General features: G+C 39.9%; 1 protein-coding gene across 1 annotated transcript in view; it reads left to right on the forward strand.

Annotated features, from left to right (window-relative positions):
• Positions 1–1,889: 1,889 nt before the first annotated feature.
• Positions 1,890–19,763, forward strand: part of St8sia4 (ST8 alpha-N-acetyl-neuraminide alpha-2,8-sialyltransferase 4) — a gene marked incomplete in the record, with an annotated part of 86,797 nt that continues 68,923 nt past the window's right edge. The window contains 3 exon segments of the mRNA XM_040752971.1: positions 1,890–2,361; positions 9,056–9,187; positions 18,040–18,297. Of these exon segments, the coding sequence (XP_040608905.1) occupies positions 1,964–2,361; positions 9,056–9,187; positions 18,040–18,297 (788 nt within the window).

Genomic DNA, 19,763 nt, shown 5'->3' on the forward strand with positions numbered 1-19,763 from the left:
GAAACAATACAGAGAAACCCTGTCTCGTAAAAACCAAAAAAAAAAAAAAAAAAAAAAAAAACAAGAATTAAGAGATTTTTAAATGTGTCCTCATGGGAAAAATTGGAAAATTTTTGAATGATATATTCTACGTGTAAAAACAATTTGCCCTTCAATAAACGGCATTTTTTTACTTTACAGTTACTGTATTTCTTTTGTATTGATACATAGACACCCCCCCCCCCACAAATACCATTTCCCTTTGACTCAAATAAGAAACTGTTTTATTCTCCTCCCTGCTGCTAGTTGAGAAGTCTGTGTAACAAAAAATGCATTAAGGCAAGCAGGATTTGCTTAGACATCAATAAACTGGAAAGACTCCCAGCAGGCCACTTGTAGTGTCAATAACGGTTCATAATGACTTGCTCCTTGGTGGTTTTAGACTCAGCCCTTTGCTTGGCTGTGCTGCAGAGATTAGGCTCTCGAAACTTGGGAGATTTTTAACTTAGTAAACCTCAAGTAGAGATTGGCAAGCATCATCGAGGAACCCGGGTCTCATAATAAGGTTTGTTGTGTTATTTTTAGAGACTTATAGCAGCTAGTCAAACTCTATCCCTGAACTTCTGGAACCCCAGATTTTAAGCAAGAGTGATGTGTTTTTCAGTTCAAGCTGCCCTAGGAGTTACCCAGAATTTCTTCTTCTGTCCAAAGATGGCCAAGCCCTAGTGGTGGGACTCATCATTTCCTGGCTTGGAAAGGGTAAACTTAAATGGCTTGAGGCAATGCTCAGCCTGAATGAGCAGGAATTCAGACGTCAGAGCCTCTGGGATCCTGGGGCTCAGGCACACAGATAGGAAGGAGCCTGGCTTCCAGGCTCTGTCTCCTGCTGTGGAAGAGTACAGATGGTAGGTGTGATAAGCCCAGGCAGTCAGCTCTCTTGGATGTGCCGGAAACTAAGAACAGAGAGGTGTTCACACACACAACTCAGAAAGCACGCCAGCTGCACAACACAATAGGAGTAAGGAAAAGGGTAGGAGGGAAGAGGCAGGGGAATCAGAGTTCAATACCCTGGTGTTAGAGTTTCAAGAGGTGCCTGCCTGACCTGCTTTCAACCCTTCCTTTCTTCTTTCCTTGGATGGTGAATGTGTTTGTGGTTGCCTGAGTCCAGTCCAGAGGTCGCTTCTTTTTCTCAGAACCCTGGTTCTCTGCAGTTAAGTTTAAATGGCAGTGCACTTCCCTTCACTTCTTCTTGTGAGGAGTTTCCAAATGTCAACTGGAGGGTCACACAAATATCCTCAACGTTCATAACACCACCTCTGACTTCACTTGCTTACCGCAGCCTTCGAGCTGGGATTCTCATTACCCACCCCTTCTGACCTAGACCAGCTCATTGGCTCCTGCGTATATTTGCATTTTCCAGACAGAGTTGTGTAATGAATAACGAACGTCCTCCTTTCACTTCCCTGCTGGATGTCACTCAACGTCGCACGGGTTTATTCGCTAGTGCGATCATGTATGTCTAGCAAACACGCTTTCAGTAGCGGGCTCCTTTCTCCTATGCCACCCCTAGCCCTATGCATTGCATTCCTCCGGTGGGGATGAGTCTCTCATCTTTCTCAGAGCAGATGCACTCCTTACACTAATGTAGTCAGAAGGTCTGGACGCCCGCGGATCCCGAGCATTGACGTTTGGGCGTCCTAGGAGACGCGAGGAGCGTGTCTATCTCTGTGTGTCCCTGTTTTTTTGAGTATGTGCGCGAGAATGCGCGCGCGCGTGCGACACAGAGCTTCCTCCCCCCCTGCATAGAGCAGACCATGCCCACGACGTTACTCTCCTCCTAGCAGCCGCCAGCAACGCAAGGCAACAGCAGCCTCCGCCCCCTCAGCCCGGTGATTGGCTGGCCTTGCTTATCATTTCCCTGCTACGGCGAGGAAAGGGCCAGTGACGCCCCCGAGCCCAGCTGCAGAAGCGACCGTCACCTCCAATGCACAAGGTGTCACATTTGAAAAGAAACCTGAGCCCCGGGGAGAAGGCGCTGAGCGACCCTGGCCTGGAGAGTGCAAACTGCGCGGCCGGGCGCTGGGCAGCGCTGGAGAACCCAGAGAGCCCCACCGCAGAACATCCTAGCGACCTGATTCTGGGATCTGGGCTCCACGCTCCCTTCGCAATTTTCAGATTTCTCTCCTTCGATTATTTCCCCAAAACGGAACCTTTATACCAAGAGAAGGTGCCGGAGCTGGGGCAACCAGGACTTTCCCGGACACCCAAGATGCGCTCCATTAGGAAACGGTGGACCATCTGCACTATAAGTCTACTTCTGATCTTTTATAAGACAAAAGAGATAGCAAGAACTGAGGAGCACCAGGAGACGCAACTCATCGGGTAAATGCTTGTTTCCGATGTGGCAGAAAGTCAGGCTGTAGTGAAGTGTGCACAGAGTGACGTTCGGAGTGCTGTGTGTGTGTTGCTTTTGAGCCTGCCTGTGTGGCTAGTGTCATGAATTCAATAACAAAGGCTCTTTGGGGGTGTGTGTGTGTGTGTGTCTCCCAGGCTGTTTCCAGTATGAGTTTAACTTGCCCTGGGCGGTGGTGGTAGTGGAGGCGGTGGTGGTGACAGATGTATTGGCAAGGGTGCTGCTCACTGAAGAAGTCACTGCAGAAGTGTCAACAAAGAACCGCTGCCCTTGGCGTTTTAATGCTTGAGCAGAACTCAAGACAGGTTTCCCTCATGGAGCCCCTGTCTTTCCTTCTGTGCCCTGCCAGTCTAGCAAGATACTACACAAAGCGGCTTTTTCGAAAGGCAGAAGTTTTAAGTTCACGGAAGAGGAAACGGGTCTCTTTACTCTTTCTTGTTTGTTTGTTTATGATTTGGGTGGTGGTGGGAGGCGCCTGTGAGATCTGTTTTCTTTATTTTCTAATTACAAAATACAGTGCCAATAAGGATAGCACTCGATTTACTCCTCCATGGATAAAACTTCTGGCTTTCACGCTGACAGTTTTCGAAGGGAAATGGGAACTGTGTCTTCACAGACCCTATCTTTGCTGCTTCTTGAGTTTGTCAAGATGTGTTCAAAATCTCCGCCCGGTTAAGTTCTGTGAATACCACACTTCCTTCCTCTCTCCCTGGCCTCTCTGCCTTTGAAGTCTATTCAGAGCCCAGCCCCTTGCAACTTCGTGCCTGTCACTGACTTGGAAGCCTTTTGTTGGGAGGATATGGCCCTGCTTGTCAACTCTGCTAAAAGTCCTGTTTCGGAAATCCTTCCAAGGCTGGAGGTTTCCGCAGTCGGAAGCTGCCCTGGCTGAGATTTCCTTCTGTTCTTAAATTGTCTCTGACATTTTTAAAGCGAAGAGGGATGCTTGCCGTTTTCGTGTGCGCGGTTAGTGTGGGGGCGGAGGGGGGGGGGTTACGAGGCTGCTAAAGCACACACCGGGAAACTTTATGCAGCTCTTTCCTTAATCCTCCTGCTCCACTCTGAGTAATCAGTCGCATTTAAGTGAGCAAGGTGCAGGTGTATCCTTGCGGAAGGAGCTGCGAGTCTGTACAAAGCTAGCCTAACAGTACCACATTTCAAAGGGGACTGTGGGAGAAGAGAAAGGTGGTGAGGAAGGGGCTGGATGTCCTTATGCTTCAACAAACCCATTCAAGGTCTGTATCAGAGAAAATGAAATAAATAAATGCGAGAATCATGTGAGGTCGTTCCCACAGAAGTGGGTGGTTTGAAATTCCATGTCAATGGTAGAAAAGAAAAACAAAATTGGGAGGGGTGTGGGCATCCCCAGCAGACCTGCCTTTGCCAGGCAGACAAAGGGGTCTCGAAGGTGGTGAACCCGTGCGTGGGAATTCCTGGGAGAGGCGGAGGCTGGGGCTTGTGAGTGGAGGCTCTTTGTTCCCTTCTGAACTGATGGGTTTGGAAGATGAGCTCCCAGCCTAGACAAAGCAGCCAAGCCTCTACAGGACTCCAATGGTTTGGGACCCCGGTGAGCAGGAGTGGGCGTGGCGATGAGCTGGGTCTCCAAATACTGGAAAGGAATCCTTTCCTAGCTTGCTTAAACTGTCCTCGGGGAAGAGGCTCACACCCCAGTGCCCCATAGGGAAATAACAGATGCAGGACACTCCGCGTTTCACAGCGACGTTTCTTTCGTGGCCTTTTTTCTGGAAACCTCTGGAGGGTGGCCGCAGCTCTGCGAGGTGGGGAACGGAGGTGGGGGAGCCGCACAGTGGCTGGGTAGCTCTGCTAAGCTGTGGCCTGCACCCTTTGCCCTCCCAGCTGCTGTTTCTTTCATCCCAGTTCGTCTGAGGAGGCTTGAGTTAGTCGCTCGAGTTAGCACAACAGGAAGGGAGGTGTGCCCTGGGTAGTCTCTCTCCTGTCAGAGAACTAGCTGCCAGAGCAGAGTAAAGAGGAGACTGGGTATTGCGTCCATCGTTTCTGAAAGGAATCAACCTTTTGTGACTCCTTTTTTTTTTTTTTCGGTGACAGTCAAACACACACAAAAAAAATCGTGTTCAAAGCTCCTCCTCTCGAATTAAAACCTCTTTAATTACAACTGCAGTCCTTTCGGGCAAAACGGGCACCTGGTTGTGGAGACAGCCCTGCCTCATGCATGTGCTGGTGGAATTCTGACTGCCACGAGCTTCCAGACTCAGTAGTGCAAGGAGGAGGCAGTGTTGCCGGGTAGCTGTTGTCTGGGCATTCATTCCCTTTCCTTCAGAATGAAACATTAGGCGGGGGGAAGCCTGTGGCCTGAGCACGTGGCTTTCTCTCAAGCCCCCAATAGTGCCTCTGGCGGAAGAGTTGACTCATCTGCTTACTCACCTCCCTTCTCCTTGCAAGCTTATGTGGAGAGGCCAGTTTTGATATAACTTACAGAGGATAGGGCTCTGGAGCCCAGAGCAAAGCTTGTTTGAAAGTGAAGTAACAGAGGCAGTCTACAGCCTTTGGGGGGCACTGCGTGCCTTGCAGGTGGGCAGTGGTTTCAACCTAGTCCTTTATTCCTACATTCCTCTGGGATCCTGTACAACGTGCTCCCATGAGCATCTGTCACCAGGTAGGTGGTGGCTCTATTCAACCCTTCATCCTTTACCAGAGTTCCCAGGAAAACTCAGTGCAGCATCATTCTTCAGTATTGAATAGTTAATGCTATGCAGGAAGGAAAACACTAGCTGAGAAACTTTGCAGCCCATCTGTCACCGTGTGTTTGCAGAGGCCCACCCACCAGCAGTGCGTTGACCTAGTATTAAGGGATCATTCCCTACAATTCAAGCAGTAGTCGGTGATCACCTGAAACTCCAATTGCCTCCTGTACAAACTTTATTGATCACTAGAATGGCTTTTGTAAGTTTACGTCAGACGATCAGAAGTATTAAGTGTGTTACTCTTGACAATTTTTTTTTGCACATGCCTCACTTCTCCATCCTTCCTATGTTCATCAGAATATATTGGAAATGGGTTTTAAGATTCCCACATGCAGTACACAGATATGTCTATCTAATGAGGAAAGAATTTGAAAGTGTGACAAAGTTAGGTCATGCATAGATGTCTATTTTGATTAGATTCCCTGAAACTTTCTTGGCAGACTAAAATGAGCCTTAAACGTATTTGTCTTATGCATATCTTTCCCCTATTCAAGGCTGCTTACGTTATGGTTATGTTACTAAATGAGCAACAGTTATGAGTTCTGGCATTCATAAAGTTGACAGTAAAGCTAAACGCTGGTGCATAGACTATGCATAGGACAAGTTAGTTTCAAGGTAGAAGAAGTTTTTGGAAACAAGCATTTCATTGTATCTATATACTTTATAGATTATCTTTATAAATTAAATCATTTTTTGTTTGACACTTCGGGAATAAAATATAGAATCATCCTCCCCCCACCCTGCCACATGCCGTGGGTTCACTCACACTTATTTTGATTCAAGTTCTTGTTAATATGATTCTTTAAAGTTTAAATTAGTGACAAAGCTTAGTATAGTCATATTCATTCCAGTGCCAAGTAGCCATAGGAAGCTTCAGTGGGATGGACTTGGCTGTTGAGACCTAACATCCAAAAGTGTATTTAATCACCTTTGTTATTGATATCAGAACTGTTAAAATAAGTTTTTACAAAGACTGGAAACTCATATCAAAGGGAAGACACCAACAAAAGATCTGTAGATATTAGGTGGAGAAGTAAGAAGATTCCCTTCCAGGGGATGTGATAGGTTATCATCTTTGTTGAATTTCCACAGACCCCCCCCCCATGTAAGCAGGAACTCTGGGAGATTGCATTCTTTAGTGCTGAGTGATTTCTTTGATGTATTTAGACTCTTCTCTTTTAAAATTGCTTGTTGAATGCTTTGCAGATAGGTCTATGCAAAAAGGAAAAAAAGATGCTTTCAATGCAGCTGTTCAGATGTCACGTCCAAACTAGAATGAGAAACAAGCAGTAGGTGGAAATGTCCTTCATGCCTTGAGTTCATGGGAAGGGAGTCTCAGTTAAGACAGACTGAAACTAAGATCATGAACAAAAATATCCCTGGGGACCTGTTCAACTTTGCAGGGGAAAAAAAGTATGCTCTCTAGTCTAGATGATTCCTTTGCATGTAAAAGAGAAGTTTGACGACTTGTACCCACCGTCTTCCACTCAAGGCTCTTTCCAATGACAAAAGCCTGATGAGTGGCCAGTCACCAATTTAATAGATGTGGTTCAAGCAGCGGAGTAAGGTGTTAGCATAGTATCCACAGAAAATGGATTTGAACAATTTTTTAATTGCTTTTTGAATTGTAATTTTGGAAGTTCTGATAAGGTTCTGTAGGTCTGAGTATAGCGTTATAAAAACCACAGTACCATAATACGATACAAATTTTAAAAATTTGATCTCATGCATAATTTTACTTCTGTGAAAATATATCAGTTGTGGAAATTACTATTCTAGTCTTTGCAGTCTCTGGCAGAAGGATGATACTGGTAGCTATGAATGGAGAGAAGCTTGGAAAGCTCCTTCCCTCTTGCCATGAAAATAGTGATAATTTATGCCAGCTTAAAGGTCTACAAAGTGTGAAGGTTAACATTTGTGCACATCCACACTTTCTCTTGCACGCAATTATTATCATTAAAGGTATAATATGAAAATTGATGGCTGGATCGCTGTTTAGTGAAATGTACCCTGTTTCCGAACATCCTAAATGACCTCTGCAAAATGATTATCATTAGCCTTGCACAGACATGCAAATGTGTCACTTCAATCAGTAGAACTGTATAAAAGATTAATTTGTATAGAGTTCCAAATTTCACAGGGAGTGGCTGTCACATGATTTCATAAGCAGCACAGGGAGCCACTTGAAATTAAAACTATGTATTAAAAATGCAAAGCAAGAACCGGGCGGTGGTGGCGCACGCCTTTAATCCCAGCACTCGGGAGGCAGAGGCAGGCGGATCTCTGTGGGTTCGAGGCCGGGCTGGACCGATAGCCTCCAAAACAATACAGAGAAACCCTGTCTCGTAAGAACCAAAAAAAAAAAAAATGCAAAGCAAGAAGCAAACAATAAGCCTATAGTTTTAGAACCCCCAGCAGAAGTTAAAAGGCAGTGTTTCTATTGGTAGAGAGCATTTTGTAGTTAATACACACACATTCAGAGTTTGTGATTTTGAACAAGCATTTTGTGATATTGAGAGAGACAAATTACTTGAAAAGTTGCATATAAGTAACCAGTACTTTTTCTTCCTCTGCTATAGGCAACTAACTTCTAATTATCTGAATCCTTTACCAGAAATAAGAAAGGCAAATATCTATTCAATAGTGAACTAATTAGCACTATAGGTTCTCCTGGTTTAAATGAAAAAAAATAGATTTTTCTCATCATTATGATGTCACTAAACCCCTAAAATTCCCAGTTCACATGGTATACCATATACTAGAGAATATTAATAGAAAGAGGTAGTTGCTTTTAAAATAATGCAGAAACACTAGATATATGAACTAAATGAATTTTCTTGTCTGCTTCCTGGTAATCTCACCCTTATGATGTTAGCAAACAATTCTTTTTAAATTGGCACTTCAACAACGCTTGAAAAATTACTTTGTTATAGAAAGAACCTACAATATTCAAAGGCATTGTGTATTAAATAGCATTACTGCAGTTTGTGAAGGCTGAGGTAAGACCACAGTGACCTAGTGAAGTAGCGGTGCCCAAGAATACAGAGCCAGCACTCCATGAAGTCAAGAACGTGTCCATGGAGTCAAGAACATGTCCGGATCTGTTATACACAAAGTTTTCTTAGTAGTTCTCAGCAAAAACTGTATTCAGTACTTTTATATGTCTTCTCTGAAACAAAATTAATCTTGGTCCCCAGAGTTGTAGGCCTACAGAATAATTGACCAAACATCATGCAATGTAGGCAGGTGAGGGGAGGCTAGTTGGTATTGTAGCTTTGATGAGAGTTATTTTTCTTCAAATACTCTGAGGTCTGCCTTATACTAAAGACAGATTCTGTTCTAAAAAATATGTAGAAGTTTGCTGTGATAATATCCATCACCTAACTCCTAAAATACCTCCTGTCAGGCATCTCTTTCCTTCTAACTTGTAAAAATAATATCCAACTTTTAATCACTAACAAATATAATCGTGTATTGATGGGGGAAGTCCTTCTGCGTATATGTTTGTCTTATTGGTTGATAAATAAAGCACTGTTGGCCAATAGGGAAGTGAGATAGGTGGGACTAAGAGTTAAGGAAGATTCTGGGAAATGTAGTCAATAGTGGAGAGTCACCATGTGATCCTGGATCTTGGGAAGAGAGGACACATGAGGCCTGCATGACCTCAGTAAGATAAGACCATATATGTATGTATGTATGTATGTATGTATGTATTTATATATGTATATATGTATTATCAGTTAATACTTAAGACAGAAATAGTCAATGAGAAGCCTTGGACATTAGCCAACAGCATGGTAACTAATAGAGTCCTTCTGTGTTATTTGGGGTTGACATGGCTCAGGGACCAGTTTGGAGGGAAGAATGCTTGTTACAGTGTATGATGACACTTATGCCAAGTGGGTGTGATGTTCACACAGCTGGCCTGTTTGTTTTGTTTCAGAGATGGTGAATTGTGTTTGAGCAGATCACTTGTCAACAGCTCTGATAAAATCATTCGGAAGGCTGGCTCAACCATCTTCCAACATTCTGTACAAGGCTGGAGAATCAATTCTTCTTTAGTCCTGGAGATACGGTGAGGTCCTTTAATAAGCACCTGAAATTTCACATCATGTCCTTAAACATGTTGGGTTTGGCAAACTTATATTGAACATTTGATTTATGGCTTCAGTGTGAATATTTAATGAAGAAGTGAATCAGCTATATTTAATGTTCCTCATGATAGAATATGGAACAAAAAAGTAAAACTATTCTGTAGTCAAATTTTCAAGGATGATGGAACTTTCAATAAAGTATCTTATTATCAACGGAATAAAATATTGAGCTAACTGCTGACCTTTAGCACATCTTTACTCAATTGTTCAGGATGAACATTCATTTTTGGAATCATTTTCTTAATCTTACCTTATGGAAACTTTGTTTTGATTTGACATTTAACTGCATAGAACAGAGGTTCCTCAATTTCTTTTGTTCTAAGTATGGATTGGTTTGACTTATTCAGTGATTATGCCTGTAAAAGCTCATGTGAAAAACTGAACAAAAAGTCAGAACATCAACTTTCTAAAGTTCTGACTTATTCTTTGCCAGGAAGACATTTTATGCTGGAGTTAATTATTGAAGTAAATTCCAATGACTCCTATCCATTACAACTCTCTCTTTTATTTCAGCCTTAGAGTTAATGAGAAAAACGAGCTATACATTCCTAAGCATGGAGAGAACAAGAACCACATTTTTCCTTATACTTTCATTACACCATTGCTTTGGTTGGTATGCCTAAATTAGAACATTTTGGTTATTGAGAACTCAAAAAGGTTGAGAGAACATATCCATTATATATGTAAAATCATTGCTTTCTAGCTCTTTTGCAAAATGTCAATTATTCATTGATGAAATAATGACATCAAAATTTTGTAAATGTAGCTGACTGATTAAAAAGGTGAGGTTCTCATCTATTTGTCAGCTTGACATTTTTGTCCTCTTCTAGATACCTGTAGAGTATCTCCCTCTGTGTCTCCCCTAACTTCATTTGAATCTAAAATATGTTAGCAATGAACTAATTATTAGGAATGAGATGATAGGTTAGCAGAGCATAACATTAGATCTCAGAAGTAGATTGAAAGAGAAAGAGGTGATTGAAAAGAAGTTTTTTGCAGCCATGACTTCAAAGAAAAATGATCCGGCAAGAAAGGAGTCCTGGCTGCGTGGATGATATAAATGAAAGAGGTGGAGAGTTATACAAAAGAAAATCACCATAGTTGAACATATGTAGTCATGCTTAAAATATGTCATGTATTTGAAAAATTTTAAGAAAATGTACCCAATGAATAATAGTCCTCCATAGTTAATGCAACAGTCTACGCATTCCTGATATCTTTTCAAAAATGAATACTGTGTGTATTTGTGAGACTTGAAACTTGCCTTTTGCTTTTTACTAATGTAGACAAGCTAAAGGTGTTAAGTATAAACTGACTCAAATGAGACCCTTACCAACTAATGGAGGCTGCAGTTGTAGTTTTGGAGGTGAGCTTTTTTTAGTTAACAACTGTTAATATGAGCGAGATGTTAGCACCAGCTATGTTTATATTGTTCCCCTTAACAAAGAGGTAAACAACAAAACTGAACAAATATTGAATAATACATACAAAGTTGTCATTTGCAAGCAAAGAATAATTTGTAAGTTCATTATTGCACAATGTGCAAACAGTTCATAAAAATTACAATTGCTTCTAGCAGCAATGACTACTGAGTATTAATCAGTTTGACACCTGTAATAAAAGATTTAGGATATGAAAACATCTTGTTGTTTGGCTTAGGTTTTACAAGTCTGTTGTTAATAAACACATCTGTGAGTGGGCGGCTGGATACTGTTCAAGTTTTGGAATGTTTTGATTGAGCCATTTCCTATAATTTTTTTTCTCTCTGTCTTACATAGTTGAATTGGACTTAAAGGTTTTCTAGTTTTTTATTACCATTATATGTTATATTTATAATTTCCTAATGATATATCTAACAAATTATTTGTTAATTTCCATTAACATGTGTAATGGTTGTATAGGACACTTCCCTTATAGTTTTGGACATGAATTGTGTTTCTAGCCCTCAGTCCTTCAGCCCACTGGTCTGCATCTTTTATAAACACATCAGGTGTTGACTTACTAAGCAATTGTAGGAGGAGATTTGTTTATTGTGCTTTAAAGACTTCTCAGGGTTTAAGGAGTTAATGCAGATTACAAGCAAATTCACAGTGGAAGTGATCACCTTGTTCTGGGCTTTGCTCTATGGACACCAATCTGTTTACATTGTTTTCTTTAGAAATGACACATTTCAGCTTCATTACTTGTGAATAACCCTGTAAATATTGTCAGTTTCTGTCCAGAATCTGTCTCTTGACCTATTTCTCATCGTTTGATTCTTTTTTTCCCCTTCTTTTCACTTTTCACATATTAAAAGGTAACAAAACCTTAGGAAGTACAAATGCTAAATAAGGGTGTAGAAATAGATAAACTCAGCTACTTTCCCCAAATAGCCTAGACAATAATTAGTGAACTATTTCTAACTCTCATATGTCTTAAATCTATGAGTGCTTAAGTTAACATGAGTGCACAACTGTGTGTTTAGTTGTGTAAAAGAACTTAATATTAACGTTTATAGATTACTTTTCCAAAATACACCATACACAATTCTTACACAGTCTTATATCTATAGTGGACGGCAAGTGGCAATAATGTTAATTGTGGCCTAGGAAGCTTATTTAACCAAAGAGTCAACATTCCCATTGAGCGTTTTGTTGAACGAAACTGTAGACGATTATATATTTTAGTCCTAAATGTAGAGGACTCTTTTTATGGAGTATAGGCTATTTATTTGACGTAAAAATAAAAATATGAATTTTTGTCATCCAGTTTTATGAAATTTATAGCCAAATGTCAAATGCTGACATGTAAAAAATAATATTCCTCATATATTTTGGAACACTAGTTTTCATATGGTGCGATTGTTTAGCATTTTCTTTTTGATACTAAAATATCCTTCGTTTAACATGTTCTTCGGTTTTGAGTTACTAAGTAATAAAAAGACTTTTCTTTTAGGCCTTTGAGGCAAAATGCTTCAGAAGATAATCTTTTAGACAAAAAAGTCATGGAGGGATTTTCTTTCATTTTATAGGCAAAATAATGCACTCAGCAGTTTCAAAGTTCTTTTATTTTCTTCGCTTTAGTAAACAGTGCCTTGTCAATCAATGTGTTTTTTTTTTCTTTTTGTAAAACACAAATTTGGCTGAGCTCCTGAAGTTCCATTGAAGAGAAGAATGAGGGATCATGAACGAGGGGTTCAAGAGCATGATGGGGAAAACCACAGAGACAGCGTACCCCAGCTAGTGGGAAATCACAGACTAAGGACTGACCATAGTACCTGCATGGGAATCAACTAGGCCCTAGGAAAGTAGGTGACAGTTTTGTGGCTTGATCTGTTGGGTGGAGATGGCAGTGGCACCAACACCTATCCCAGGGCCTCTTTCTTTGAGCCAATTCCCTATGGTGGAACATTTTGCTCACTTTGTTACAATGCGAAAGAGCTTGGTCCTGCCTCAATTTGGTATACCAGACTTTGTTGACTCTCCAAGGAAGTCTTTATCCCCTTTTAGGAGTGGGGGGGGGTTCGAAGACGGGGAAGTGAGGGGTCAGGAGAAAGGGAGGAATGGGGAACTGGAGTTAGTATGTAAAATGAAAAATAAATTTTTAGAATAAAAATTCAAAGTTTGCAACTACCGATTCTCTCCCTTATCTTTTCTGCTTACTGTAATAAACTTATATCAATTTCATTATGACATATATGCACAAATATATGTGAGTGTGTGTGTTTTTATAAAAATAACCTAATTTGATTTTCAACTTTTAATGTATCCTGCTGTAAGGCGTGTTACTCAGGGCTTTCTGGTGGGACAAATGCACTTTCAGTGAAATTTCAGTTGCTACAACACACACTGTTGACATAACATGCTCAGAGAAGACAGAATGGCATGTGATGTTGGGTTAGCTATATTTAACATTTCACAGATGAAAACAATATGCAGTAAATTAGTCCTCGGGGTCTCAGCAGCTGTCGTTACCACTGCTAGCTGGTGTTCAAAGGGAAGTTCTCCTTGAAACTTCAGTTGAGAAGTTTCTGTAGAGAATCTTTCCTGTCAGTTTAACAGTTCACTAGCCTTTGGCCTTAAGCCAACTTCATCTTTTTAAAAAAAATGGTTTTTGTGACTAAGATTTTCAGTCTCACTGAAAATGAAACATGTTTTCAATTTGTTTTTCAGTCACCATTAACTGTAAGTAGGTGTTGGCTTAACTAAAGATGTTTGAAGGTCTGAATTAGCATGGCCAAATGACAGCTGAGATCTGAGTAGCCTCCTCCTCCCTTTGTTCTTTTAAGTTAGACACAATCCCTGACATTAACTGTCTCTTAGTGGCTTGACCACTAAGCTTGCAAAGCTACAGTTTTTGCTGACTTGTGAGTCTGTAAGCTTGTGCGTTTAAGCTGGGTTTCCCTTTATTTCTGAAGTAATTTTGTTTCCTCTGCTGTTGACCAAAATTAAATTCATATTATGTCCTAAAAAAAATCATTTATGTCTTCTGATGAAACCTAAAAGTTTTTCAGTTCACTTTAAGAAAAAGTACATTTCATGTTTTCAGTGACATTCAGCTAATTATATTTAAGTACCTTTTTTTTCTTCCCTCTGTTTATGTATAGTCTAAGTGATAAGCATATTTAGAAAATCCATGGAATTTCTTGTGTTCCATTGCATCTGTAATCAAATAAAGATGGTTTTGGCCTTCTAAAGTGAGAAGAAACTAACAATTGTCCTCACTGGTGAGTGAGCTTTGTGCTCCAGAGCCACAATATTACTTACTCATAACAATTAGTGTTAAGAGAAGCTTTCCTTGAGAGGAGCCTTCCCGCCCGCCTGGTTCCAGATCTGCATCAGTCCCAAATAAACACACAGGAGGCTGTATTAATTATGAAGCTGTTGGCCTTGCTTGTTTCTTACTGGCTAGCTCTGACTTAAGTAATTACCCCATAATTGTTAATCTAAGTATGTCTCTTACCGGAGAATAGTTCCGGGCTTCCTACCCCATGGCGTTACATGTCGAACTCTCTTGTGTTTCTCCTTCCCAGAGTTCTCCTGGACTCCTAGTCCCACCTATCTAGATTCCTATTGGCCAGACAGTGATTTATTGACAAAGGCACAGGACTTCCCCCAACAAATTAGTGTAGGGTTCTTATGCATGTCCACCAGCAATCTTATCTCCAATAACATCCCATGCATAAATTCTAGCCCTCAAATAGGAATGACATGTTTGGCTAAATATAAGAAATAAACCGGGCAGTAGTGGCGCACGCCTTTAATCCCAGCACTCGGGAGGCAGAGACAGGCGGATCTCTGTGAGTTCGAGGCCAGGCTGGACCAACAGCCTCCAAAACAATACAGAGAAACCCTGTCTGGTAAAACAAAAAAGAAATAAAACATACAAAGATCATTTGAAGTCATTCAAAGTCTCTTCTTTTCAGCTTTCCAGTTTAAAATAGCACATTCTACATTTAAAAAGTTTTAAATTGTATCAGAAAGCTTTTCCTATTTTTAATTTTCATTAGTCTATATGATTTAGGATTTTTATGGCTTTTAAAGGTAATTTTCTTTTGTTTTTTAAACTCCTGCTTTGTAAAAATAAATGAGGACTAAACTTCATAAACCAGCATCAGAGTGTACATGACATTGCCCTGTACTCTACTGCACCTAAGAACCGTTTCTGTCACTGGCTACTGTTTTCTTCCAAAAGTTAGGCAGCCTGTGCATCTTACAATTTGCTGAACTTTTCAAATACCTTTAAACTTTTCCCCTAAGAGTGGCTAAAGTACATGTGTTCATCTGACTTGGGTTTCAGATAATGCATTTTAAAATGATTTTGCTTCTAATTTTCTATTAACCAGAAAAGACATTTTTTTTTTTGGAAAGTCCCTCTTGTCAGTTCACAGGCATGCAAGCATAACATTTTGATAATGTTGGAGGGAGTTTCCCTTTTGGATGTCTAAGATACAGAAGCTTCTTTCATACCTGCATCTCTGATCTCCTCATCTGAAGCTGCCAAACATGCTCCAGCTTCTGAATTCAATCTTTAAATTCATCTACAGCCACCCATTTCAGGAGTCTTCAAAGGGAAATGGCAACATCACCCACTTTGATGATTTAACCACATCCGTGCAGTCTTTGTTTCTGAGACAACCTTGGCATCATCACAGCTAATGAAAATTTGTGTTAAAATACAGACATCATGGCCTTACTATGCCGCCCCCAGCATCCAAGTTAGTAATGTGTAGTCAAGATTATTTGTGGTGTCCCTTTTGATAGGGGTTACCTTTGTGGAGAAGAACTAGATCCTTATAATGCTTTGCTCTTATTAATGAAACTGACATCACCCAGTGTCACACAGCATAGATGATATTAGCACAAAATGAAAATACGTCTCTTTATCAGACTTGTTACTACCAGGCACACACTTTTATCTCTGTGAAGGCAGAAGCTTGCCTTAAGAGCACATTGGCAAGGAACATCTACTTTGAGGCCTTTATTAGGTTTTTCTCACACTGTTTTTTGCTATTCTATGTTTGGTAGCTGTGGGATTCGGTAATCATGGACTTTTTTATAGGCCACATTCCTATGTTTTTGTCAATATCATTTCTTCACAAGCTAGTAGATCCTGGCATAATTCTTTGATGTTAGTTACAAACATGAATGAATCCTTCCAAACGTTCACTGTTAGGCTTTAAAAAATTATTCTACCCTTACCCTCCATCCCATAATATGATCACAGATACCCCCTTTGCATCACTCTTATCTGTAGATTTACATAGAAAGATAATTTTACCACTCTTGTGTGGACAGCTATGATGTATATTCACATTCCTTACCTATCAGGGTGCAGTCAAATGTGGGCACTACAAACTGCAGAGCCTCACAATTTCAGTTACAGACCCTTTCAAGACACAGATTTTTTGGCTTCCTTGCTTGCCACATGGCTGTTTAATGTCTGGTTCTCCAATTTTACACCTTAAAAAATTAGAGGTTTACTCCCTCTCCCTTGGGAGCTGGTATTGACATGTGAAGCAAGCTTGTTTCTAATTTAAATTAAAAAAAATAAAAGAAAAATATAGGTTTAAAGAGAAATCGGCACTAGGGAAATGTCCAGAGCTATACTGGGATGACCCCAACTAAGAATCTAAGCAATAGTGTAGAAGCTTCCTTAAATGCCTTTCCTCTATAATGGGATTGATGACTACCTTACATGCCATCATAGAGCTTCATCCAGTAGCTGATGGAAACAGAAGCAGAGACCCACAGCTAAGCACTGAACCAAATTCCTGGAATCCAGTTGTAGAGAGGGAGGAGTGGTTAGCAAAGGGGTCAAGACCATGCCGGGGAAACCAGAGAAACATCTGACCTGAACAAGGGTGAACTTATGAACTCCAGACTGGCAGCTCAGAAACCAGCATAGGACAGAGTCAGGCTCCCTGTATGTGGGTCTCAGGAGGCCTGGGCAGTTTATGGGGTCCCTGGTTGTAATGGAACAGCATTTATACCTAGTATGAATGGACTTTGGGAGTCAATTCCACATAGAGGGATTACTCTCTCAGCCTAGACACACAAGGGAAGGTCTAGGTCCTGCCCCAAATGACGTGACAGACTTTGAGGATTTCCCTATAGAAGGCCTCACCCTCTCTGTGGGGCAAAAGAGGGATGGGATGGGGCCGGTGGGGGTATGGGAGAATGGGAGGGAGAGGGAACTGGGATTGATATATGAAATAAAATTGTTTATAATTTAAATTGTAAAAAGGAGAAAAGAATCAACACTTAAATACTTTTAAACCTGTTTCTAACAAGAAATCAATTCGTTGTGCACAATATTGAGCTTCCAAAGTTTGAAAGGGCAACCACTTTTTACAGGTGCATTTTCTCTCATTCCGCATTTCAGCTGCCCTTCAGCCTGCTATGTGTATTTTTCAATTTTCTGCATCTATTTGAAACATGCACATATTTATATTTGCACAACATTGTATATCTCATGATTAATTTGTACAATAGCTATAGAATGGGATAGGTTTTAAAAATAAAAATATGGGCTTTAAAATACAATCATACATAAGATGTATTCACAACCGATTTGAAAAGATCAATACAACAACCAAAGCAACTAATGTTTAAAAACAAAGGCAGACACACACACACACACACACACACGCACACATACACTAAATATAATGTCTAATATAATGCTCTACCTGTGCAGGGCATTCTTTACTGAAACCATCCTACTTCGTGAACTCTTAAGCATAAATGAAGACTTACAGACAGATTTAATGTACCATTTGGGCAATAATTTAATATTTCTGTCTATGGTCTAATTCAAAATAACTTAAAAGTAACTATTGTTCATCTCACTGGACAATATTAAATAGAAGCAATGACTCTAGAAAATTAAAAACACTAGCCAAGTATCTACTGGTACAAAGTCTATCTATATCAACTGTATTTAGGTAATTAATTATATTTGAGGATGTTTTGACAAATGGAGTGATTTCCCCACTTTTGATCATACACACACACACACACACACACAATACCTACTTACAAAATTATTCGAAACTCCTTACATGATGGGATTTTTTAAAAAAATATATTTTGTATAACATTTACTTGATTTAAATACCACCTGAAAATTTAAGAGTAGTAGTTACCAGTTGATATTATGCATTCAATGTGTAAACAATCCCCTCATGAGTAGTAGTTACCAGTTGATATTTTGCATTCAATGTGTAAACAATCCCCTCAGTTCTTAGATAAGCAGTTCTTAATGTAAAGCTTTGCTTGCATTCCAAATATAGGAAGAACATTCTCCGTTTCTTAGATGCTGAACGTGATGTCTCTGTGGTCAAGAGCAGTTTTAAGCCTGGTGATGTCATCCACTATGTGTTGGACAGACGCCGGACGCTAAATATTTCCCATGATCTGCACAGCCTCCTGCCTGAAGTTTCACCAATGAAAAACCGCAGGTTTAAGACCTGTGCTGTTGTCGGGAATTCCGGTATTCTACTAGACAGTGAATGTGGCAAGGAGATTGACAGTCACAATTTTGTAATCAGGTGAGCCTCCTTCTGTTTTTTTGAGACTATGAGCATGTCAACAACATTTAACTTAGAATGCTGTAAGGAATGATTGAAATTCATATTAACATTAGGCATTGTTGATAACACTACCATTTATGTTTTATAGTCTTTACAGTGCTGTATAGAAAAAACATTTATTTGGGGTTAGAAATTTAATTACTGTATCATTGGAAGAAAAGTTGATTTTCTTTAGTAGCATTTCACAACAGATTTTAAAGATGGGGCAGTGAATATGTTAATTATACTAGTATGTACAGAGGCAAACAATAGTTTCTTATGCCTTATCTTTTAGTCATTCATTCCATGTAACTTAATTTGTGGAAAGAAAATTATTATGTGGTGCTGTCGCAGACATAAACTAATTTTACTCCTTTATCAATAATTACCTAGCAGCTGCAAAAATAGCCAAGTAAGTGGATTTGTATCAGCTATCCTGGGTCCAATTGCCTTTTTCACTCTTTATTTGTGGTATTGGAAATATATGCTTGTAAGTTTACTTTTCTCATGTAATTGAACATACTCATTTGTTATTTATTAGTGACCAATATATGTGACAAATCATGTGTTTGGTTAACTTTTTATGAACTTAAACAAGTAAGCAATGGATCATATCTGAGAATATTAAGGAATTTTCAATGTCCAATTCTTGTGTCTGTACAGTTTTTGTTGTCTTAGATCCTTAGGGAGCATATTAAATGAAGGAAAGAGTTGTGCCAATGTGTGCAAAATAGGTATAAAACGTGATGGCAAAGGGTGTCCAGGGTGAGCTCTAGACACCGTTGTCTAGGTAAAATGTGGTGTGAAGACTGTGCAAGGATTCTAAACTCTCTCTCAGTACAACCATAGGAGAGGTAAAAATAAAACTGTGTAAGTGTCAGGGCATGTTAGAAAGTATTGCAACATGAGGAAGTAGATTTCACAATGTGCTCCAAACACAACTTGCCTTTTCATCCTCCTTCTCGGGCCATAAACATTACCGGCTGACTAAGGTGATACATTCTGCCCCATTTTGGATGCTGATAAGAATACCGTTTTCTGTGTGACAGAGGCTGTCATCAGCACTGATTGCCTTCATATTGGTTCATTGGTGTCACCTTCTCTTCTGATTTTGTTACCCACTTATACCAGCTGTTATTTTAAAAGTACTATTGTTATTCTAGTTAAAAATGCTGGTATTTTGCATTATTCCTTTAATAAGTGGATTCTTTATTTCTTTCATCATTTGGTGACTGCCATTGCTACAAACCACAGTCTTTCCTTTTCATTTTTCTTGCATTCATTTCCTAGAAACTTCCCATCTTTCTTCCGGTCTCATGCTCTTGCAACAGCCTGTAGACCCCTAGAATCTGATCCACTAACGATTACAGTTTTCAGTCTATGCATCTTAACATCTGTGTTTTATAAAGACAAACTTCTCTTTCCTTAGTCTAGCAGGAACAATA

Source organism: Mesocricetus auratus, unplaced genomic scaffold (assembly GCF_017639785.1).
Source record: "Mesocricetus auratus isolate SY011 unplaced genomic scaffold, BCM_Maur_2.0 Super-Scaffold_100010, whole genome shotgun sequence".
NCBI classification, from domain to species: Eukaryota; Metazoa; Chordata; class Mammalia; order Rodentia; family Cricetidae; genus Mesocricetus; species Mesocricetus auratus.